Raw genomic sequence first — 25,947 nt, forward strand, 5'->3', positions numbered from 1 at the left:
CACAATGATCTGCACCACAGCCCTGAAATCAGTCATGTAGGGCCTAGAACAGCCCAAGCCCTCAGGGCAGTTTTCTAATCACCTCCTTGTGCCATGTTATCATTTTCTATGTGTACTATATTAAATAAAAATATTTGTGAAAGATTACTGTCAACTATTATGTACTGTGAAAATACTGAGTGACCTTACTTAAGTTTTGAAATTTTCCTGTTTTCAAGTCTATCTACGGTTAAACACAGAGGTAAGTCTACACCCTTTACTTGATACAAATGCTGTTGAGTTCAGGAGCTGTTCTTTAGATGTTTTAATTGATGTAGCTCCATCCTGTAGTGTTGAGGAGAAGTTGTTTACTTATCTAACTCCCTCCATGAGAACAGGGAAATGTGTTTATTTTGGTGACTTCACTATCCCCAGTCCCTGGCATGGTGCCTAGCAAATCATAGGCACCAAAAAAAGTAAGTGTTGAATGAATGAACAGTTGTACAAATGAATTAATTAATTTGCACTAAACCATCCATAATGTCCCAGCCCATCCCATTTATAAGCAGTAGCAAACATCTGAAACTAAGATAGCTGTGGCAAGAAAAAGGGAGATTCAAACTGGTAGTCTTGACCTCATTAACATCAGTGGAAGTAACTAATCCCATAGAAGAGTGTTTTACCCCAAGTTGTGTATTTGTATTTTCATTGCTGATGTCCCATTAAAGTTAGGGGATTCTTTTGTTTAGCAATGGGATAAAGGGACACAACAGTGTTCTCAGTGAATAATGAGGTCATTCTAGTGTTCTTATTTGTTCAGTAAAGAAGAGAATCTTCATCTCTCATTTAAGTTTCTAAAAACACTAATATTATTGTATATCTGTATTAATGTCTAAGCCCCATTCATATAGTGTCAGGAGGAAGTGTTAAAAAGTGTAGCCCCTTCCCTCCCTTCCTTTTGCTAACGGACAGAGTTCAGATAGAGGAAATGCAGCCCTCTTACACACAGCTTTTACATTACAAGCATGAAAATAGGCTTACTCAGTCATCTTTACAAATATGCCCCAGTGCCACCTCATCTGCCTCTATTTTTCTATCCAGCTGTGATTACATGCAGGCACAGGAATAGTCCTCAAAGGCCAACCATAGACTATTTTGGACTGGACAGGCTAGGAAACTAAAACAGAATGTGAGAGTGAGGCAAGATAATTAGAGAGTAAGTAAAAAGCAGAAATTGATGGAAAAGAAACCAGTTTAAAGATTACATGTATTTGAAAAGATGACTGGGAAAAGGATTGTGCAACACACATACTTTACACTGTTAAAACACTGGAGATAATACAGTTGTACATTTCTAACTTTGGATGCCCACTGCACAGAATTGCACTGAGATTTAAATGAGATAATATAGAGACCAAGTTTAGCACAGTAAATGGCACATGGTAAGTGCTTACTAAATAACAGCAAGGCTGATGATAGCCAATGATGGCATATCTAAGTTATAGATATTCTATATTCATGCATAATGAACATCATGTTCCTTTTTTCTGTCAGAATATTATCTTCATTAAATAAAAAAGGGAGGACAATTCACATAGAGACTTGAGGTCCTAGAAGAGGACATGCTCTTGGTTTCTCTTGGTTAGTTTCCCCAGGTGTGAGGATAGAGAGGCTTCCAAATTTAAAAACGTATGACGGGATTTAGGCTTCCCTGGGAACTGAGGGTCTGTCAGATCCTATAGAAACAACCTGGGTCATCTTTATATGTGTTTGCTCCTAACAATGCACACAGCACCTGTGCAGAAAACCTCCTTGGTCACCTCTGGCCATCACATAAGCCTGTACTATGTGTCAAACACTGTGGCTTAGAGCTGGCAAGGGATTCTCAGTCCTTTTATAGGACCACAGAGACCCAGGCTAGCAGCCAGACTCTCATAGCTAGAAGGGTGTGTGGTTATGTCTCTTTTTCCTCCCCTGGATCCATTCTCTGCCCTTGTCTGACTTCCTCCATGCCCACGGAAGCTAAAGACTATTGATTCTTTCTCCTGGTTTTGCCCTCTGACTTCTATTTGAATGTGCATGGTAGGCGCTGAGGCACTCGTAGGAAACCAGAAGGCAAGTTAAGGATTATGGTATTTATCCGGCCCATTCCCTCTGTCTGCAGTTTCTATGTTCCTCTAAGGCCACAGCTCTCTCTGCTCTGCTCTTGCCAGGTTCCAGTGGCACTGCTCCTTCCCCTTGCCACTGTGGGCCTAGGAGAGGTAATTGACAGTTTCATCATTTGTTGGGTCCCTTAACCCTAACCACACCTCTGTAAATAGTTCCTTCATTCACCGCTTTTCTGTGCAGCCTTTGAGTGAGGTTTATTGCCAGCTAAACACTTTATCTCCAGTGTTCACATATTCTGCATTGGGCCCATTTCTTTCCTCTGCCTTGACTGCAGTGGTTCTCATAATATAGACCATGATAACAGTTGATATTGTTTATAAGTACAATTACTTGTAATGATGGGATTTTGTTCCTAACAGTAATATTTCTATATACCACAAATACTCTCTTTTGCATCTTACTTAAATTTTCACTTTTCTTCCCATTTGCTCTCATGAGCTGGGTGGAGGAAGATTTTACTTATTTCTAGCAGTTGCGAAAAGTGGGATTGCTTTTGATACCTGCTGATGGAAGGGCATGAAAACCAGTGGCATATAGGAGCTACAGCTCTGAATTATTTTGCTGAGCATCTGTTGATTCTTCCCAGTGAAATATCTAATACCAAAAACTAGAAATAAAATCTCTTCCTTTTCCTATCCCAAGCCAGCTATTAAGGTAAAAACTGCCTTTGACACCATGCTGCATTACCTTGTACCACACAACATCAGGCTCCTGATTGGACTTTTTGAAGTCATCCATATCTGGGCAGGAGATCTCCTTTCTTTTAGTGACTTCGGATTTTTCTAAATAGCGGATCCTGCTATTGTAGCACAGGCCTGATTCATTCTCAGCAACAGTCAAGGACATTGACACCTTCATGCAATATGTCGAGTTTCTGTAGGAACAGAGAAGTAGCAAAATGGCTTTATTGGATGTTTACAACTTTGTACTCTATATATTTGAAGAGTATTGACTATTCCATTTAGGGTCTTGCCTAGAAATCAAAAACAACATCAAAACAACACAGTTTTCTACTTCAACTGACAGAAAGATTTCAAATAAAATGCTAATGTGCACATCTCTGCCCATGATACAGCTACATAGGTACACAGAACAGCTGTACCCATCTTCAGAACTATGAGATAGCCAGACTTCTTTCCCAGTGGTAAATATTGCTATGTTGAAAATATGATATTGAAAACTTGTGAAAAAGTCTATACTAGAGCTACAGACATTTTGATCTGCTTCTATAGTAGTCCCTTAACAGGTGTTTCAAGGGTTGTTTAATTTTACCATTGGTTTTGAAGTCAACATTTTCTTTTATAAGATACATACCAAAAGCCAGATCAACATACAGAAGATACCTGTTAACTTACATAGCTTTTTAAGGTGTATACTGAGATATGTCAGCCATCAGATTCTAGGTTCCCACAAAAAAACAAATCCCAGTAGAATGCGATTGGTCCGGATTAATTATATTCACCAACACTATCAATATAAAAGAATTTCAGACTGAATTTTGCCATAAGTCCTCTTTAGAAATCGGGCCTTAATTGTCTAACTCATTATATGAGGGTATTTATGGAATTCAATCTGCCTTCATTTCCCTGTGGATATACCCTATGACTTTTCCCTACCTGGACTCCAGAAGATATCAACCACACAAAAGAAAACTGAAATCTGTGAGAATGAGATCAGAAGCAGCTTAGTAAGACTTAAAAGAAAGTCAACTATGAATCTCTTGGTGGGACATTTCATATCTGTTCTAAATATCAAAGGATAGCTGCTGTTAAAAATACAAAGTGCCAAATCTCCTCAGGCAAGGGAGAGCAAAAATGAAAATTGGGAGTATGTCAAACTAAGAAGTTTCTGTACAGCAAAGGAAACCATCAACAAAACAAAAAGGTAACTGACAGTATAGGAGAATATATTCATAAGTGATACATCTGATAAAGGGTTAACATCCAAAATACAGAAAGAATTCATACAACTCAACACCAAAAAACCAAATAACCAAATTAAAAAATGGGCAAAGGACCTGAATAAACATTTTTCCAAAGAAGACATACAGATGGTCAATAGGCATATAAAAAGATGCTCTGCATCGCTCATCCTCAAGGAAATGAAAATCAAAACTACAATAAGATAACACCTCACACCAGTCAGAATGGCTACTATCCAAAACACAAGAAATAGCAAGTGTTGGCAAGGATGTGGAGAAAAGGGAACTCTCCTTCATTGTTAGTGGGAATATAAATGGCACAGCCACTGTGGAAAGCATTATGGAGGTTCCTCAAAAAACCAAAATTAGATATAACATACAACCCAGTAATTCCACTCCTAGGAATTTACCCAAAGAAAAAATCTCTGATTTGAAAAGATACAAGCACCCCTATGTTTATTGCCACATTATTTTCAATAGCCAAGATATGGAAGCAACCAAAGTGTCCTTAAATAAATAGATGAATGGAAAAAGAATATGTGGTACAAAACGGAGTATTATTCAACATAACAAAGAAAGAAATCCTGCCATTTGCAACAACATTGTTGGACCTAGAGACTATTATGCTAAGTGATATAAGCTAGACAGAGAAAGACAAATACCATATGATTTCACTTATTTGTGGAGTCTAAAAACAAAACAAAACAAAACAAAACAAAATAGCAGTAGACTCACAGACACTGAGAAGTGACTGTTACCATGGGGGAGGGGTTGGGGTAGGAGGGTGAAATAGGTGAAGGGGATAAAGAGGCACAAAATCTCAATCACAATATAAATTAGTCACAGGCATGAAAGTACAGCATAGACAATATAATCAATAGTTACGTAACATCTTTGTATGTTGACAGATAGTAACTACATTTGTTGGAGTGAGCATTTAGTAATGTAGATAACTGTTGAATCACTATGTTGTATACTTGAAACCAATATAATATTGTATGTCCACTATGCTTTAATAAAAAAATTTAAGATACAAAGTGCCAAAGGCACTTCAAAACTACGCGTTTTTACAAACAAGTGATAATAATTCAGAAAAGTGGGACTGGCATACCAATCAATAATTTTAAGATGGCCTTAAATGACTGCTACTATTTATATTATTTATTACTTATTGAAATTTCACAATATGCTAGACATCGTACAAAACACAGGAGTGCAGATGGCTGCTACCCATTGGGTTTACATACAAAGTTAATCAAAATGACTGCTACTTAGATTTCTAGTGAATTTAATTACTGACAAGTACTCCTGATTATACCCATGCCTGTCATTTGAGAAGACTGCTATCAAAGCACTCCATTCTGATGTTCAAATGCAACCACATTATACAATGCAGATCGTGAGCTATTGCTTTTCACTTTCACTTAACATAGGTTCCTAGAATCCAAAAGGTATAAGGTATGCTCACTGGAGATCAAATTGTAAGAACATTTAATTCTTTTGTTAGATGTTTGATAGCCTCTTTAAAAGCCATGAAGCTAAAGCCACCAGAAAAAAAAGTCCCAGGCTAAAGGGTAAAGTTTATTTCAGTCAATTTGGTTCTTCTTGATCCCATTTTCAACACTTCAGTGCTAAACATTTTCATGTCTCTATACTTCCTTTAAAGCCCTACATGATCTGACCTGTCTTAACACACTGTCCTTCACTCATTGGGATACAGTCATATGGCATTTCCTCTATTCCCTGAATACACAAGCCTGTTCAAGTCATGGACATTTACACTTGCTCTTCTCTCTGATCTTCTATCATTTGTATTTTTATGAAATGTAAGCAAGGGATTTGTTGCTCTTATTCATCACTCTATTCCTGGGGTCTACATCAATAGAGAGTAGGTGCTCAGATGTTAGCTGATTAAATGAGTGGGCATCAAAAGCCATGTATTCAACAGACATGCCCTTTCTGATCTACTTTTGCATAAGCCCCATATGATACTAACTCCCTCCCCATTCTACAGATACAGGTATGTGGTTGGTCAAATATCACATTCTCTAAATACAGCCCAGCATAATTTTGCAGGTATTCTTTTTTTCTTTTTTCTTTGTAGATAATTATTTTTTATTGAAGGGTAGTAGACACACAGTATTACATTAGTTCCAGGTGTACAACACAGTGATTCAACATTTATATACATGATAATTCTAGGTACCAGCTATCACCATACCAAGTTGTTACAAAATTTTGACTATATTCCTTATGCTATACATTACATCCCGGTTAATTATTTATTTTACAGTTGGAAGTGCATACTTTTTTTTGTGTGTGTGAGGGCATCTCTCATATTTATTGATCAAATGGTTGATAACAGCAATAAAATTCTGTATAGGGGAGTCAACGCTCAATGCACAATCATTAATCCACCCCAAGCCTAATTTTCGTCAGTCTCTAATCTTCTAAAGCATAACGAAAAAGTTCTTACATGGAGAACAAATTCTTGCATAGTGAATAAGTTCTTACATGGTGAACAGTACAAGGGCAGTCATCACAGAAACTTTCGGTTTTGCTCATGCATTATGAACTATAAACAATCAGTTCAAATATGAATATTCATTTGATTTTTATACTTAATTTATATGTGGATACCACATTTCTCTCTTTATTATTATTATTTTTAATAAAATGCTGAAGTGGTAGGTAGATACAAGATAAAGGTAGAAAACATAGTTTAGTGTTGTAAGAGAGCAAATGTAGATGATCTGGTGTGTGCCTGCAGACTATGTGTTAATCCAAGCTAGACAAGGGCAATAAAACATCCACGTATGCAGATTTCTCTCAGAACAGGGGGGGTGAGGTTCTAAGATTCACCTCTGTTGATGCCCAATTTCTCACCTGATGGCCCCCCTGCGACTGTGCCTGTCTTAGGTTGTTCCTCCCTTGAGGAATCTTACCTGTCTCTGGCTAACCAGTCATCTTCCGGGGCCATACAGGGAAATGTAAAGTTGGTAAGTGAGAGAGAAGCCTTATTGTTTGAAAAGGTTAGTTTTTTACTTCTTTGCATATTTATGTCCTGTGGCTTCTATGCCCAGCATTTCTCTTGAGGTATCTTTACCACTTGGAAGAATTAGGATACTCGGTAAATTCGATATGAGGCACGAATTCTATTTAAGGGTTGTAATTAGGAAGGAAGAAGAAAAGCTATAGAAGTAGCAGGTAGAAGAAAACATGGGAAGACTGATTATTTCTTTGATATATCTTCTTGTAGAGTAACTTCAGCATGTATAGGTATTAAACTACTAATTAAATTGCGCTCACACATTAACATAATAGGAGTACAGTTACGTAACCAAAGCATACCTGTAATTACCAGCCATCTCCAGTGAAACCAAGAAAACCAGTTAGGCACCTTAGGCTTTTGTGAAAACTTATCTTTGATATAGTGGATATTGTCCAAATGAACTTGAACAGTCTGAGAGAAACCAGACAAATTAAAACAACCCATTCCTGGGGACTGTTCACATCCCATATGTTTTTTTAACAGTAAATAGTCTGTAGTTGTAAGATTTTGGAGCACTACAATTTGCACTTCTCCTAATTCTTGGTTGAGTTCCAACAGTATAGATCCAGTCAAATTTGTTGTTTTACTGTATGCACAGGCCAGCTTAGATATCTCCTTCTTCATTCCCATGGCAAGTCCAGGAACTGGTGGGATGAGTGTGTCTACACCTGTAGTAGAGCGTGGATTTTTGTTCGGGATTTTGGTGATCCTCTTCTGGCATGAGTCTTCCAGAGAGTGCTGATGTTGGAAGTTCTTTTTCATATCGTATCTTAGTTCAATTTCGGGGTAGCCAAATTAGGCTATGATCCTCTGTATAAACACAAACAGACCCTTTACCTACACTTCTATATGCCCTTTATACCATTGTGTAGAACCCATTGGAGGTCACCACTCAGGAACTGCTATTTTTTTTCTTTTTGTTATAATTAATCTATACTTACATGATGAATAGTATGTTTACTAGGCTCTCCCCTATACCAGGTCCCCCCTATAAACCCCTTTACATTCACTGTCCATCAGCACAGCAAAATGCTGTAGAATTATTACTTGTCTTCTCTGTGTTATACAGCCCTCCCCTTTCTCACATCCCCCCATGCATGCTAATCTTAATACCCACCTTCTTCTTCCCCCCCATCCCTCCCTACCCACCCATCCTCCCCAGTCCCTTTCCCTTTGGTACCTGTTAGTCCATTCTTGAGTTCTGTGATTCTGCTGCTGCTTTGTTCCTTCAGTTTTTCCTTTGTTCTTATACTCCACAGATGAGTGAAATCATTTGGTATTTCTCTTTCTCCGCTTGGCTTGTTTCACTGAGCATAATACCCTCCAGCTCCATCCATGTTGCTGCAAATGGTTGGATTTGCCCTTTTCTTATGGCTGAGTAGTATTCCATTGTGTATATGTACCACATCTTCTTTATCCATTCATCTATCGATGGACATTTAGGTTGCTTCCAATTCTTGGCTATTGTAAATAGTGCTGCGATAAACATAGGGGTGCACTGGTCTTTCTCAAACTTGATTGCTGCATTCTTAGGGTAAATTCCTAGGAGTGCAATTCCTGGGTCAAATGGTAAGTCTGTTTTGAGCATTTTGATGTACCTCCATACTGCTTTCCACAATGGCTGAACTAATTTACATTCCCACCAGCAGTGTAGGAGGGTTCCCCTTTCTCCACAGCCTCGCCAACATTTGTTGTTCTCTGTCTTTTGGATGGCAGCCATCCTTACTGGTGTGAAGTGATACCTCATTGTAGTTTTAATTTGCATTTCTCTGATAATTAGCGATGTGGAGCATCTTTTCATGTGTCTGTTGGCGATCTGTATTTCTTTTTTGGAGAAGTGTCTGTTCAGTTCCTTTGCCCATTTTTTAATTGGGTTATTTGTTTTTTGTTTGTTGAGGCGTGTGAGCTCTTTGTATATTCTGGACGTCAAGCCTTTATCGGATCTGTCATTTTCAAATATATTCTCCCATACTGTAGGGATCCTTTTTGTTCTATTGATGGTGTCTTTTGCTGTACAGAAGCTTTTCAGCTTAATCTAGTCCCACTTGTTCATTTTTTCTGTTGTTTTCCTTGCCTGGGGAGATATGTTCAAGAAGAGGTCACTCATGTTTATGTCTAAGAGGTTTGTGCCTATGTTTTCTTCCAAGAGTTTAATGGTTTCATGACTTACATTCAGGTCTTTGATCCATTTTGAGTTTACTTTTGTATATGGGGTTAGACGATGGTCCAGTTTCATTCTCCTACATGTAGCTGTCCAGTTTTGCCAGCACCATCTGTTGAAGAGACTGTCATTTCGCCATTGTATGTCCATGGCTCCTTTATCAAATATTAATTGACCATATATGTCTGGGTTAATGTCTGGATTCTCTAGTCTATTCCATTGGTCTGTGGCTCTGTTCTTGTGCCAGTACCAAACTGTCTTGATTACTATGGCTTTATAGTAGAGCTTGAAGTTGGGGAGTGAGATCCCCCCTCCTTTATTCTTCTTTCTCAGGATTGCTTTGGCTATTTGGGGTCTTTGGTGTTTCCATATGAATTTTTGAATTATTTGTTCCAGTTCATTGAAGAATGTTGCTGGTAGTTTCATAGGGATTGCATCAAATCTGTATATTGCTTTAGGCAGGATGGCCATTTTGACGATATTAATTCTTCCTAGCCAAGAGCATGGGATGAGTTTCCATCTGTTAGTGTCCCCTTTAATTTCTCTTAAGAGTGACTTGTAGTTTTCAGAGTATAAGTCTTTTACTTCTTTGGTTAGGTTTATTCCTAGGTATTTTATTTTTTTTGATGCAATTGTGAATGGAGTTGTTTTCCTGATTTCTCTTTCTATTGGTTCATTGTTAGTATATAGGAAAGCCACAGATTTCTGTGTGTTGATTTTGTATCCTGTAACTTTGCTGTATTACGATATCAGTTCTATTAGTTTTGGGGTGGAGTTTTTAGGGTTTTTAATGTACAGTATCATGTCATCTGCAAATAGTGCCAGTTTAACTTCTTCTTTACCAATCTGGATTACTTGTATTTCTTTGTTTTGTCTGATTACCATGGCTAGGACCTCCAGTACTATGTTAAATAGCAGTGGGGAGAGTGGGCATCCCTGTCTAGTTCCCGATCTCAGAGGAAAAGCTTTCAGCTTCTCGCTGTTCAATATAATGTTGGCTGTGGGTTTATCATAGATGGCCTTTATTACGTTGAGGTACTTGCCCTCTATTCCCATTTTGCTGAGAGTTTTTATCATGAATGGATGTTGAACTTTGTCAAACGCTTTTTCAGCATCTATGGAGATGATCATGTGGTTTTTGTCCTTCTTTTTGTTGATGTGGTGGATGATATTGATGGATTTTTGAATGTTGTACCATCCTTGCATCCCTGGGATGCATCCCACTTGGTCATGGTGTACGATCCTTATGATGTATTTTTGAATTCGGTTTGCTAATATTTTGTTGAGTATTTTTGCATCTACGTTCATCAGGGATATTGGTCTGTAGTTTTCTTCTTTGGTGGGGTCTTTGCCTGGTTTTGGTATTAGGGTGATGTTAGCTTCATAGAATGAGTTTGGGAGTATCCCCTCCTCCTCTATTTTTTGGAAGACTTTAAGGAGAATAGGTATTATGTCTTCCCTGTATGTCTGATAACATTCCAAGGTAAATCCATCTGGCCCGGGGGTTTTGTTCTTTGGTAGTTTTTTGATTACCACTTCTATTTCGTTGCTGGTAATTGGTCTATTTAGATTTTCTGTTTCTTTCTGGGTCAGTCTTGGAAGGTTCTATTTTTCTAGGAAGTTGTCCATTTCTCCCAGGTTTCCCAGCTTGTTAGCATATAGGTTTTCATAGTATTCTCTAATAATTCTTTGTATTTCTGTGGGGTCCGTCATGATTTTTCCTTTCTCATTTCTGATACTGTTGATTTGTGTTGACTCTCTTTTCCTCTTAATAAGTCTGGCTAGAGGCTTATCTATTTTGTTTATTTTCTCAAAGAACCAGCTCTTGGTTTCATTGATTTTTGCTATTGTTTTATTCTTCTCAATTTTATTTATTTCTTCTCTGATCTTTATTGTGTCCCTCCTTCTGCTGACCTTAGGCCTCATTTGTTCTTCTTTTTCCAATTTTGATAATTGTGACATTAGATCATTCATTTGGGATTGCTCTTCCTTTTTTAAATATGCTTGGATTGCTATATACTTTCCTCTTAAGACTGCTTTTGCTGTGTCCCACAGAAGTTGGGGCTTAGTGTTGTTGTCGTCGTTTGTTTCCATATATTGCTGGATCTCCATTTTGATTTGGTCATTGATCCACTGATTATTTAGGAGCGTGTTGTTAAGCCTCCATGTGTTTGTGAGCCATTTTGCTTTGTACAGTTTATTTCTAGTTTTATGCCTTTGTGGTCTGAAAAGTCGGTTGGTAGGATTTCAATCTTTTGGAATTTCCTGAGGCTCTTTTTGTGGCCTAGTATGTGGTCTATTCTGGAGAATGTTCCATGTGCACTTGAGAAGAACGTGTATCCTGTTGCTTTTGGATGTAGAGTTCTGTAGATGTCTATTAGGTCCATCTGTTCTAGTGTGTTGTTCAGTGCCTCTGTGTCCTTGCTTATTTTCTGTCTGGTGGATCTGTCCTTTGGAGTGAGTGGTGTGTTGAAGTCTCCTAGAATGAATGCATTGCATTCTATTTCCTCCTTTAGTTCTGTTAGTATTTGTTTCAGGTATGTTGGTGCTCCTGTATTGGGTGCATATATATTTATAATGGTTATATCCTCTTGTTGGACTGAGCCCTTTATCATTATGTAATGTCCTTCTTTGTCTTTTGTTACTTCTTTATTTTGAAGTTTGTTTTGTCTGATACCAGAATTGCAACACCTGCTTTCTTCTCTCTGTTGTTTGTATGAAATATCTTTTTCCATCCCTTGACTTTAAGTCTGTGCATGTCTTTGGGTTTGAGGTGAGTCTCTTGTAAGCAGCATATGGATGGATCTTGCTTTTTAATCCATTCTATTACTCTGTGTCTTTTGATTGGTGCATTCAGTCCATTTACATTTAGGGTGATTATTGAAAGGTATGAACTTATTGCCATTGCCGGCTTTAAGTTTGTGGTTACCAAAGGTTCAGGGTTAGCTTCTTTACTATCTTACTGTCTAACTTAACTCACTTGTTGAGCTATTATAAACGCGGTCTGATGATTCTTTATTTCTCTCCCTTCTTATTCCTCCTCCTCCCCTCTTCATATGTTGGGTGTTTTGTTGTGTGCTCTTTTTAGGAGTGCTCCCATCTAGAGCAGTCCCTGTAGGATGCCCTGTAGAGGTGGTTTGTGGGAGGCAAATTCCCTCAACTTTTGCTTGTCTGGGAACTGTTTAATCCCTCCTTCATATTTAAATGATATTTGTGCTGGATACAGTAGTCTTGGTTCGAGGTCCTTCTGTTTCATTGCATTAAGTATATCATGCCATTCTCTTCTGGCCTGTAGGGTTTCTGTTGAGAAGTCTGATGATAGCCTGATGGGTTTTCCTTTGTAGGTAACCTTTTTTTCTCTCTGGTTGCCTTTAATACTTGTCTTTGTCTTTGATCTTTGCCATTTTAATTATTATGTGTCTTGGTGTTGCCCTCCTTGGATCCCTTGTCATGGGAGTTCTGTGTACCTCTGTGGTCTGAGAGGCCATTTCTTCCCCTAGTTTGGGGAAGTTTTCAGCAATTATTTCTTCAAAGACACTTTCTATCCCTTTTTCTCTCTTCTTCTTCTTCTGGTACCCCTATAATGCGGATATTGTTCCATTTCAATTGGTCACTCAGCTCTCTTAAAAGTCTTTCATTCCTGGAGATCCTTTTATCTCTCTCTGCATCAGCTTCTCTGCATTCCTGTTCTCTGTTTTCTAGTCCATTAATGGTCTCTTGCATCTCGTCCATTCTGTTTTGAAGTCCTTCCAGAGCTTGTTTTATTTCTGTATTCTTCTTCCTTAGTTCTTGCATATTTCTCTGCAAATCCATCAGCATGGTTATGACTTTTGTTTTGAATTCTTTTTCAGGAAGACTGGCTAAATCTATCTCCCCAGGTTCCTTCTCAGGGGAAGATGTAGCAGATGCTGAAGCTGTCTGGGTTAGTCTTCTCCGGATCATATTTTTTTGCCTTTTCATGTTGACAGGTGCTATTGACTGTCAGCTGCGAGGGCCAAACTTTTCACTCGCTGCTGGCCTTTCTTTACTGGGACTACTGCAACCCCTAGTGGCTTTTGTTGGGTAATTGCGTGTAGGCTGGGTCTTTGTGTCTTGCCCGGCCGATATGGAGGCATGGTTTGCCTTAGGCTGTTTCTCTGCTTTCGCAGCGCCCGGAGGGGTAATGGACCGGGGGGAGGGCTGTTTGGCTGTTTACCTCCGTGAGGAGTCTCAGAGCTGTTGCCCAGGGGGTTAGTGCGCCCGGTTTTCCCTGTAATTTCCAGCCACTGGGCTGTGACCTGTGTTGTTTCCGTCTAGCTGTTAAGTCCCTGTCCCTTTAAGACTTTCAAAAAGCACTCGCTTTTCTTTGTCACAGGGGCATCAGCTTCGGCACCCGCTCAGAGGCCTTGCTGCCCTATTTCCCTAGTTTCCAGCCCTTCACGCATGCACTGTGTCTGCGCTCTGGTGTGGGTGGCTGGCGCTGGGTATTTAGCAGTCCTGGGCTCCCTCTCCCTCCCGCCAGGAGCTGGGGGGAGGTGTGCTCGGGTCCCGCTGGGCCGGGGGTTGTATCTTTCCCCTTTCACCAGGCGCTGGGCTCTCGCACGTGTGGATGTAGTCTGGCTGTTGTCCTGTGTCTTCTGGTCTCTCTTTTAGGATAAGTTGTATTTGTTTTATTTTCAAAAATATATGTGTTTTTGGGAGGAGATTCTCACTGTCCTACTCACGCCACCATGTTGGCTCCCAATTTTGCAGGTATTCTTATACCACTAAGGTAAGGATTAGCCAAGTCTTCTGCCTCAGCATGTCAGCAAAGAAAGGAATATATTGACTACATCTGGGAGAAAAGAAGGACTAGGGTAGGTATGGAGGATGGAGAGAAAATAAATGGTCAATTTTTAAAAGGTATTGAACACAATAGGACAAGGATTGCCTCTGGTGTATATAAGTTATTCTGAATGGTTCTTAATATTACAGAATTTGATCATATCTGGTCCATGGTGTTATCCACACAGGTGAAAGAGACTTACTTATTAAATATCTTCCAGTTATTATGTTATACCCCCAGTGAAAGAGAGCTGTTGAGCTACAGTCTCAACACTAGAAGTAGATAGAATGTCCAATGCCCTGAATGAAGCTTACTATCCCAAATGTATTTAGCCCTGGGGAGAAAACAGGGTAGTCTAAATAAGTAGCTAAAATAATACCGTAGTCTCTTAGCAAAACACCAGCTTTAAATCCACTGGGTTCAGCTAGCTCTGTGTCTTTGGGCAGGTTATGTCACATCTCTCACTTTGTTTCCTCAGCTGAAAAATGAGGATAAGTCCTTTATGGGTGGATGAAGGGGTTTCTTTCTTTCTACAACCATGAACAAAAGTATGTTTGCCATTTCAGTTGGAATGATTATAACACCTGACCTCCCCAGGCTGCTTTGTAACTATTAAACAAAATAACGTACATAAAACACATAAGCAGCATCTGGCACACAGTAGATTGTTAATACATTATAGTTAGAATTTTATTACTGCTAGGGTTAGTTGGTATGTATATTAACAAATAATAATTATAATATATATGTGATTGTGAGTTAAATTACAATATTTCCAGAATCTCTCACCTGGCCTTAGTTCATCTCCATATCAATAGGTGTTTCCAAGGGAGAAGAGAAGTAGTCATCTCCATATCAATAGGTGATTGCAAGGGTTGGGGGAGCGAGGGTATATCTGCACCAGAGAGGTCTGGTGGTGCCCCTTTTTACAGCTGGGTCTCAAGAGACAGATAAGGAGAAGTGGACAACTGCTTGTAGGCAATATATGGGTTTCTCCCACTTTGCTTCTCTCTTTGATTTTGGCTTCAAAGGTAGTTTGCCCCAGGCTGGGAACTTATTTTCCCCCTGAGTTTACAATATGCTACTGGGTTAGGGGTGCTACTTGATAGGAAAGAGTCTGGTTAAGAATTCATTTGGGTAACAGGTCTAGTACCAGATGGCCATGAAGGTCTGAAAGGATCCAAAAGATACACTAACCCAGGCACAAAAATAAATGAATCAAGAGACAGTAGCTAAGGCAGGAAGGAACTTCCAGGTACTATGAGTGCTAGCTACTAGGCAAAGGCCAGAAAGTTGAAGGTCAAAACGTTAGTAAGAGTTTCATTAAGAATTTTGGGGATTTTCTTAGACAAACACCTTCTCTAGTAAAGCCGAGATTTCTAGGCAAGGTTTCCAGGGACAAAAGACAAAAGATATTCCTATGTTTCTCTCCATAACACCTCCAAAGTATAAACTATGTAAGCCATGAAAGCAACACCTTCAGTGGTGATGGGAATGAGGATAGTGAACTCACCCTGGGAATAGCTGATAGGTTGAAGGAGGAAATGTTTCAGTCTTGAACCCTTACCCACAAACAACTTTACACCAGGGCTCTGCACTTTTGTCTGGTCTCTAGCATATGAAAGGCTGCTGACAAATTGCTTGTTGACCTATAAACAAACCTTATGAAGTGTGAATTCCTTGACACTGACCAAGGCCTCTACTCAAAGACTCGAAGACAATGCAAGGTGTGGTCCTGCTGTCTCCATCACTGACATGCCGGAGGTGTGATCAAGGCTGCTTGACAGTCTGAGACTCAGTTTGATTTTTATTAGTTGTATAATCCAGGTCTGGCACAGTTACCACTAACAATCTTGCATTATTTAGATTTTATTTTGAAAAATGTCCCAGGACAGTTCTATTTTAAATGTTTCCTGGAACTAGTACCTAAAAATGCTATGTTTCTTTCATTAGGTACAATTAGAGCTGTGTAAATTTGAGGAAGCAGATTGATGAATGTGCAAAAATGAGGATTATACTTTTTTTTCTGTCCTCCCTTCATATCTTCAGAAAGACAAGGAACACATTCAGGCTCAATATGAGCAAACATCATTTGCAGTGATATTTCAAGTCTTCATAATTGCATAGATTCAAAATCTTCAAGTGCTTCCGTATCTCTTAATTCTACCAATAATCCAGGAAAATGTTCAGGGTAAATATCATCTACATTTTGCAGAGTAGTAAAATGTAGACACAGAGAGGACAAATAACAGTCAACCTCATATAGCTGGTCAGTGGATTAGAACCAAGGTTTTGGCTGTTAGCCCCTGGCTACTCTCAGAACTTGATGCTAACATGGGTTAACAGCCAAATTAACTCATGGTTATCCATACCAACTTGCAGAAGCTTACAGAAAGAAAAGCAGATGTGTGAAGATAACATTTAAGGAATAATGTTAATATGTGCAGCATAGAAGAATTTACAAATTTATGAATAAATCTCACTTTCTATTCCAAAGATTTAATGTTAGGTGCATTAGGTCATAATTTATACTTTTTCCCCAGAAGTATTTCTAGAGGAAAATGGTGACCTATCTTGGGTTCCCTGAGGGGAAAAGTAAAAAGACCCAGGATTTAAAACATACATGAAACATCCAGATGCCTTTTTCTAACTTCCATTTATAAAACATGCTTATACTATAAAATGCAAAGTTTTATTTCAGAATTTGAGTTTATGTAAATTTGTTGTATCACCAGGGCTCACCTATTGAAAAAAGTAAGTAAATTAGGGAACTTTTTCATGTCTAAAAGCAGAAGCCCAGATAAATTGTCTCAGGATTTAGCTGTGAAAGGGCAAGCTCCCAGATCCTATTTCAGCCAATCAGAGCTTAGTCTCTCTCCAGTCAGCAAGAAGTACACCCACCACCCCTAGACCCTGCCAACTGACCAAAGCCACGACTGATCACCCCCCCAACTACCCCCAGGCCCAGCCAATCAGCCAGAGCCACGGCCATCACCCCCCCAAACCGCCCTGGAAACCCATGAAACCTTTGTTCTGGGGAAAACGTGCTCTCTTTCTCTGGCATCTTGCCACTGCGTTGGTGTAAATGAGAGATTGAGCTCAAGCTAGCTCGAATAAAGGCTCTTTGCTTTTGCATCGGTGTTGGCCCCTTGGTGGTCTTCTGGGATTCACGACTTTGGGCACAACATTTGGGGGCTCATCCGGGATCCCAGAGACCCCCAGGGCCCCCGACCCAGAGAGCCCTGTGCCGATTGGTGAGTGCACTCAGTTATCTGTCTGTCTTTGTCTGTCTGTGTCTCACTGTTTTTGTTCGCGAACAAGCCTGAAGCCTGTATAAGCCTGTAGGAGCTCCAATCTGTATCAGGGTCGGCATTGACTTAGGCGGACGCGCTGGCAGGTCGTCGACCAGGGGTCTTGGGAGACGTCCCTTGCCCCCGTCTGGAGGATGAAGTCCTCATCTGTGAGGAAAGTCGGCTGCCACTGCAGTCTGACAGGCCCTCAACTTACTTTCAGTTTTGCCTCTGTGGCCACGGCATATTCTTCTCTGTAGGCGCCTGTTTGTTGTTTGTCGTGTTTGTCTTAGTCTTGTTGACAGGAGAAATGGGACAGACTCAGACGACCCCGTTCTCTCCCATGACAGACCATTTTTCTCAGACATTAGGGAGAGAGCTCACAATTTGAACACGGATGTCAGGGAAAATTTCGTGTTTTCTGCACCTCCGAGTGGCCGTCCTTTGACTTTGGCTGGCTGCCGGAGGGAACATTTAATCCAACCACTCTTTTACAACCTCAGTGTGGAAGTCCAGAAGGGTCGGTGGCAGACTTTTTGTTCTAGTGAGTAGCCAGTTTTCAATGTCGGATGGCTGCCAGAGGGAACCTTATCATTAATACTCAGTCTGTATGTTTGTGTGTCTAAGTGTGTAAATGAAAATATCTTTCTACCTCCGGATGGTATTAATGAAATTGATTTAAAGACAAGCACTTGTGAAAATTGGGCATTCTAAAACTTCCAGAAAATCTGATAAAAAATGTTAAGCATTAATGCTAATTTGGGTTTGGCTGAGGCATGCATGTCCTTATAGTTATCAGCTGCCAAAGTTTACTTAAAGTCATTTAAGTTGATGTTACCTGTTAATGATTTCAAGAAGATGCTTAAAGAAAAGTTTGACTTTGTCTAATGTTTAGTAAAAGTTTTCTAAGTAATCTAGCATGGTTGCTAAAAATAAGTAAACAAGTGTAGCAAATAAGCATCTTAATAATAATACTGTATTAATGTATAACAGTGTGTATATATGCAAACAGCCTGAGAATTTTTGTGGTAAGCAAAATTTTTAAAGTTTGCTAAGTTATATAGACATATTTTGTGCCTAATGAGAAATTGTGTTGTAAAGCACATTTCCAAAAATGATAATATATGTTCATAGATGTATCAATCTGAAGAATGCTAGTGTAACAGTTTACGGTGGCCTATTTTTCAGTGTTCATTGAAAGTTAAAGTATCAAATGATTTTAAGTTCTAATGAAAACTACTTAAATAAGGAAAATGTTTCTCTATGCTAAAAGCTGTATGTTTTAATAAGAGAAGGTATAAAGAATGAAAACTCATCTGCATGCTAAAAGAATGTGTTTTTTGATAAAAGAAAGTAACTTTGTTCTAAAGTACAGCTGTTTATTTAAAGGGGGACAAAGAGAGAGCAGTGTGGTGCAGCAGCGTGGTGCCTTTTGTTGTGGCAGATTCGCTCAGCCTGTTGCTTTGGGGGAGGGTCAGGATGTTTAGAGAGAAGGTGGGATAAACCCAGTCAAGCCCCAGGCAAGCCCAGGCATAATTCTCACCGGCTTATGTGCTTGGGACCATGGGGCAAATGAAGAATAAATTACTATATTCTATTTCTTGAGAACCATGATAAAAATAAGAAAATTTTATTGAAAAATACCTTTTACAAAGTTGTTGAAAAGGAGACTTTATATTAATGCAGAAATACATACATATAACTGCAAACATGCAATGTTAATGCTTGAGAATACCAAGAGTTAAAAAAAAAGAGAGAACACAAATTACTAATATCAGAAATGGAAGAGGAGATCACTACAGGTACCATGGATGTTAAAAGGTTAATTAATGAATACAATGAACAACTCTATGCCCACAAATTTGATACCTTTGATGAAATGGAGCAATTCCTTGAAAAGCACAATCTGCCAAAACTTACACATAAAAAAACCCAGACAATACGAATAGGCCTATAGCTCTTAAAGAAATTGAATCAATAACCTTCCAAAACAGAAAACATCAGGCCTATATGTATTCATCAATGAATTCTGTCAAATATTTAAGGAAGAAATAATACTAATTATCTACAATCTCTTTCAGAACATAGAAGTAGAAGGAAGACCTCCTAACTCATTCTATGAGTCTAGTATTAACCTAATTCCAAAACCAAAGACATTATAAGAAAACTACAGACCAATATCTCTCATGAACAAAGATGCCAAATTCTCAACAAAATATTAGCAAATCAAATCCAGTAATGTATTAAAAGATTTATACACCACTACCAAGTGGTAGTATAAATCCAGGTATGGAAAGCTGGTTCAACATTCAAAAATAAATTAATGTAATCCATCTCATCAACAGACTAAGGAAGAAAAATCACATGATCATATTAGTTTACTCCCAAAGGAGCTGAAAACTTATGTTCACACAAAAGCCTACACATAGATGTTTACATCAGCTTTATTCATAATTGCCAAAACTTGGAAGCAATGAAGATATACCTTAGTAGGTGAATGTATAAATAAACTGTGGTACATCCAGGCAAGGTAATATTATTAAGTGATAAAAAGAAATGAGGTATCAAGCCATGAAAAGACATGGAAAAATGTTAAATTCATATTACTAAGCGAAAGAAGCCAATCTGGAGTCGACATACTGTAGGTTTCCAAGTATATGACATTATGGAAAAGGCAAAACTATCGAGACAGTAAAAAGATCAGTGGTTGCCAAAGGTTGGAGGCAAGTATGAATAGTTGGAGCACAAGATTTTTAGAGCAGTGAAAATATTCTGTAGGACACTGTAATAATGGATACATGCCATTATACATCAGCCCAAACCCATGGAATGTACAATACTGAGGGTGAACCAAAAAAAAACTATGGACTTTGGGTAATAATGATTTGCCAATGTCAGTTAATCAATTGTCATAAACGTTCCACTTTGGTGGGTGATGTTGATAAAAGTGTAGGCTAAAGACATAATGGGAGATCTCTGGACCTTCCTCTCAATTTTGCTGTGTATACCTAAAACTTATGTAAAAAAAAAATAGTCCTTTTTAAAAAAAGACCAGGATGGCCAAAGTTCTAAATTTCTTAATATTATCATTTCATGAAGAACCACAACCTTTTAGATGCATTCAAATGACATTTATTGAGCACCTGCTATGTGCCAGGCTGCTTATATATACTGAAAAGCAGATGTAAACTTAATACAATCATTAAAAAATCTGCGCTATAATAAGAATTTTGGCAAATGGGATCTTTTGAAAAAACTCCCTTTTGTCCTTTTTAGTCTATAAGCAAATAGTCTTAGAGTCGAAGAGTTCTGGGTTTTTTGGGTTTTTTTTGTTTGCTTTAACAAAGAATGTCATCTTTCATGGATGATAGCTCTAGTCTATAAGATCATCAGTATAATAGGTTTGAATTTATGTACATTTTTTCCATTAGGCAGAAACCCAGTTAGTAAACAAACAAGGATTTATTGGAGATATAAACAGAAAATACTTTAAACTGTTCTTCTCTCCTGCTGATATGAAAACTTAGCCTTTGGCATGACACTAATAATCTGCAACCCAGAATTATTCAAACATAATTTTCTTATGGTTCATGAAGCAGTCAGAAAAAAGGTCAACCCAAAGGATTTATATTGAACTGGACTGGTGTAGCTCACTGCTTGAGAATGTGGCCTCTGGTGTCAGAGAGGTTTAGGTTCAAATACCACGCCTCTCATGTCCTAACTATGAATCTTTGATCTGGTCGCTGAGCTTCATTTTTCCATATGTAAGGTGAGAATAATAAGTTGTCCTTATAAGATTGTTGTATTATACGAAACTTAAGAACAATAAAGGTTCTGGGATTTTACTGTACTTGCAAACTAACAAGTTAGCCCGATAGTGTCATAGGTGTTAGTAGAATACGAGAGACTCTTGGGTCAGAAACAACAGACAATTATTCACAGAAGTGGCAGTAGCCCCAGTATCAGCATTTATATTGCTTCCCCAAACCAAATTCCCACAGGACAGTACAAAGAGGGCCAGATGACACCTGCACAGTGGGTTGTGTTAGAGGAAAGAATCCCAAGCTAAGTAAACACAAATCTTTGTTTTTTACTATAGGGTAAGCATGCCTGCCCTTTGCTCCAGAGGGTGACACAAACTCTATTTTCCAAGGCTGTAAGCAAAAGTGCCCTTTGTTTTGGTGGGAGACTCTATTTCTAGCTTCTAGGACTGTTCTGTCTATATATATCCTTGAAAAAATAATCTGGGAAAACAGACAGACAGTAATTGCTTTTGCTTATAAGACATAAAGATATGCAAGAGACTTACATAAAATCTGTCTCCCAACAATGAGAGAGTTTACGTAAAGCACTTAGAACACTACCTAGCATATGGTAAGTGCTCAATAAAAATTAACCTCCTTTAACATCATTACCACCATTAATACATTATCTACTGACTCCCATGCCAAACTACGAAGTAAACCAAATGTTTCATTTTGTTGTTTAAAAAAAGAACAGCCAATGGACTGGATTACAGACTATATGTGTGTGTGTGTGTGTGTGTGTGTGTGTGTGTGTGTGTGTGTGTGTGTGTGTATGTATATATATGTATATATATATTCTAAAAACTTCTTGCTCAAGAAAAAACTTTATCATTAAAATATTCTTCACCCTGAATTCAAGACAAACTATAATTTATTGGGGGTTGAGCATTTAAGTCAGATACATGCTCAAGGGAAAAAGTGTATATATCTGATAATCCATTCATTGATAACTGAAAATTATGGATCTTTCCAGTGGTAAGTTCCAATCACCAGTCTCAGGGAAAGCAATTGCAATCTGCCACCCAAGGGTATAGGTGGCTAATTCCAAATCTTCCTGCTGATGACTAACTGAGATGTAGATAAAGGTAAGAGAAATATCAAGGTAAATTAAAAAGATCCTCCCCCCACCATCATCCCCACCATGATATGACTGATCACTGCTTTACTGTTTTGTTGAAGACAATTTTAAGGTCAATCTGGGACACATACCATAACCAAACAGTTCTTCAGAAAGCTATGGAGAACTGATGTTTCTGTTAAAAACGACGATGAAACCTCCAGAAAGCCTTCCCCAACCAATTTCACTGACTCCAATAAATATTTCTTACTTCCTCACTGCTTCTTATTTAAATACACTGATAAGATTGTATCTGCCAAAACATTTCCTAATTATTCTCATATCAATCACAAAGGTTACATTGTAAACTCTGCAAATCACCAAGTTTTTTTATATGTAGTTATCCTTCTTCCCATACAATAGATGCCAGAGTATTCTACCTGTTTTTATGTTGAAATTATGTAAGTTAATTGTCTTAGGAACTAAACTCTCATACACTATGCCTCCATGATCTATTCTCCGACCCTTGCCTATGCCCCATAGCTGGCACTATCAGAGATTTTTAAAGACTTGTCAACATTCCAAATTTCTGTGTGCTGCTCTAACTTCATTCTATCCACTATCATCTGGCATCTGCCCATCATTTTGTTAAATTTTTCTTACTAGACTTACTAAGGATATCTTATTAGCCAAATCTAACGACCTCTTGCTTACAGTTATCCTACCTGACCTCTGTGTATTATTTGAAGCTTGTAACTTTCCTTCAACTTTCTAAATCTCTCCTTATTCTAAGATATCTCTTACTCTAAGATTATCTACTTCTCTGAACACTACTTACAAAGCTATTACTGGCTTTTCTTTCTGGGTCTATCTCCAAAATGTTAGCCATTTTTCTCCAGGCCTCAGAATTCTTTCTTCTATTTTGTTTATTTGTCATTTTCTTCTCTCCCTCCAAACTTCATCTGCAGCAATTTTGCTTAAGCACTAGGTTCCAACCGCAAACTAAGTACTGAATACATCCAAGTCTGTAACACTTTTCTCCAATTCTGTCCTAAGCTCCAGCCCCATACAGCCACCGAACTATGATCTCTTATGACTGTTGTACGGCTCTCATCAGTCCCAAACTGAATTTCTCTCTCCCCTGTAATCTGTTTTTCCTCGATTGTAACTATCATGATTATAGGCATTACTAGTTTCCCAAGTTAGATGCTTCAAAATCAATCACTCTGACTCCCCTTATTAATCCCCTACATACAATTGGTTAACAAGTCATGCTAATTATGTTTCAAAATTATCTCCTTATATCTCATCTAGCTCCTGCTGCAGCTAAAGCCCTAATTGTGTTTGCCCGTACTATTGAAGAAGCAACTTAACAGGCTTCCCAGTCTTTGTGTTCTCCCTCTTCCAAACTTTGTCTGAAAGAAATGATTTCATTTTCTGAAAGTATTTATAAGCAGAAGTGGAAGAATGATAGCATACAAACACAAGTGATCACAACCTGATGTTCGTGTTTAAACTATTACAGAAAGAAGAAAGAAAATAAGGTAAAAAGATGTTCTGAGGCGGGAAGAGAAGGAAGAAAAGTTAGGTCAATCATAAAATCATGATTGAAAGTGCATAATGGCACTATTTAGAGTAAAGATGGCAGCATGAGAGGTGACACAGAGGTGTCCTCCTAAAACCACATATTATACGAAAATATAATTAATACAACTAACCTTGAGAGAGCAACAGGAAAGAGGACTGCGCCAGACTGCATACACCTGGAGAAAAGAGCAGACCTCACGGAACAGGGCAACGTACCAGAGCTGTGGCATGGCAGGAGCCCTTCCCCCACCCCAGTTCAGGGGCGGGAGGAAGAGAAATGGTACAGGGAGGGAGTGGAAGCCTGGGACTGCTGAATACCTAGCTCTGGAGATCTGCTCTGGGAGCACAAAACTACATTTCATGGTGCTTTCATCATACTCTCTTGATTACGGGGTTGGAAAGCTGGGACAGGCAGAGTTCCTGGGAAGACTGGGATTCTGGCTGCTTGTGGAAAGCAGGGATCCATAACTGGCTGCTCTGGGACAAAAGCTTATACTTGTGTGCTCAGACCACTGGTTCACACAGTGGAAGCAGGCATAGCAGACGGGAAGCAGGAAACAGCTCTTTCCTCCACGGGGCACCAATACCACTCCCCTGCGACCCCCGACATTGCTTCAGGGGCTGAGCAGCCCCAGAGAGTGGAGCTTCTGGACACTAGAGGGCACCATATACAAATATGAAATGCCAAAGGAACCTGGTCCAGAGTAAAATTATAAATACAACTCCCAAGAAAGATTTAAATGACATGGAGCTCAGGACTCTTCCTGAAAGGCAGTTCAAAATAAAAATCATTACCATGCTAATGGAGGTATGGAAAGATATCCAAGAACTCAGGAATGAATTCAGCTCAGAGATCCAATCGTTGAAGAAGACATTGGAGGGTAATAAAAGCAGGTTGGATATGGTGGAGGAGATGATAAAAGAAATAGAAACCAGAGAAGAGGAATACAAAGAAGCTGAGGCACAGAGAGAAAAAAGGATCTCTAAGATTGAAAGAATATTGAGAGAACTGTGTGATCTATCCAAACGGAACAATATTCGCATTATAGGGATACCAGAAGAAGAAGAAGAGAGAGAAAGGGATAGAAAGTGTCTTTGAGGAGGTAATTGCTGAAAACTACCCCAGTCTGGGGAAGGAGATAGTCTCTCAGGCCATGGAGGTGTGCAGACCTCCCAACTCAAGGAACCCAAGGAAGACAACACCAATACATATAGTATTTAAAATGGCAAAGATCAAGGATAAAGACAGACTATCAAAAGCAGCCAGAGAGAGAAATAAGATTACATACAAAGGAAAGCCCATCAGGCTAACATCAGACTTCTCAGCAAAAACCTTACAGGCCAGCGGGGAATGGCATGATGTATTTAATGCAATGAACCAGAAGGGCCTGGAACCAAGATTACTTTATCTAGCAAGATTATCATTTAAATTTGAAGGAGGGATTAAACAATTTCCAGATAAGCAAAAGCTGAGAGAATTTACCTCCCACAAACCATTTCTACAGTCTATTTTGGAGGAACTGCTATAGATGGAAGTGTTCCTGAGGTTTAATATCTGTCACCAGAGGAAATAAAACCACAGTAAAGAAAATAGAACAGCTAATTACAAAGAAATGCAAACTTAAATTAACTACCCCCAAAGTCAATCAAGGGATAGACAAACACTACAGAATACGGTACCTGATATATAAATAATAGAGGTGGAAGAAAAAGGAGGAGAAAAAGAAAAGAACCTTTAGATTGTGCTTGTAATAGCATCATAAGTGAGTTAAGTTAGACTATTAGATAGTAAGAAAATTAACTTTAAAGCTTTGGTAACAATGAATCAAAAGTCTGTGATGGAAATAAGTACATACCTATCGATAATCACCCTAAATGTAAATGGACTAAATGCACCAATCAAAAAATAAAGTCACTGAATAGACAAAAAAACAAGACCAATCTATATTCTGCCTACAAGACATTCACTTTAAATCCAAAGACATACACAGACTAAAAGTGAAAGGATGGAAAAAGATATTTCATGCAACTAATAGAAATAGGCAGGAGTTGCAGTACTTGTATCAGACAAAATAGACTTCAAAACAAAGGAAGTCACAAGAGACAAAGAAGAACATTACA

General features: G+C 38.7%; 1 protein-coding gene across 2 annotated transcripts in view; it reads right to left on the minus strand.

The window, feature by feature from the left end:
- The window catches only part of IL1RAPL2 (interleukin 1 receptor accessory protein like 2), a 565,994-nt gene that overhangs the window by 483,295 nt on the left and 56,752 nt on the right, over window positions 1-25,947 (minus strand). For both annotated transcript variants that reach the window (XM_036924997.2, XM_057495438.1), the window contains exon 2: window positions 2,836-3,022. In XM_036924997.2, the coding sequence (XP_036780892.2) occupies window positions 2,836-3,022 (187 nt within the window). The remainder of the gene's footprint in view (window positions 1-2,835; window positions 3,023-25,947) is intronic.

The sequence above is a fragment of the Manis pentadactyla genome, chromosome X (genome assembly GCF_030020395.1).
Source record: "Manis pentadactyla isolate mManPen7 chromosome X, mManPen7.hap1, whole genome shotgun sequence".
Classification (NCBI taxonomy): Eukaryota; Metazoa; Chordata; class Mammalia; order Pholidota; family Manidae; genus Manis; species Manis pentadactyla.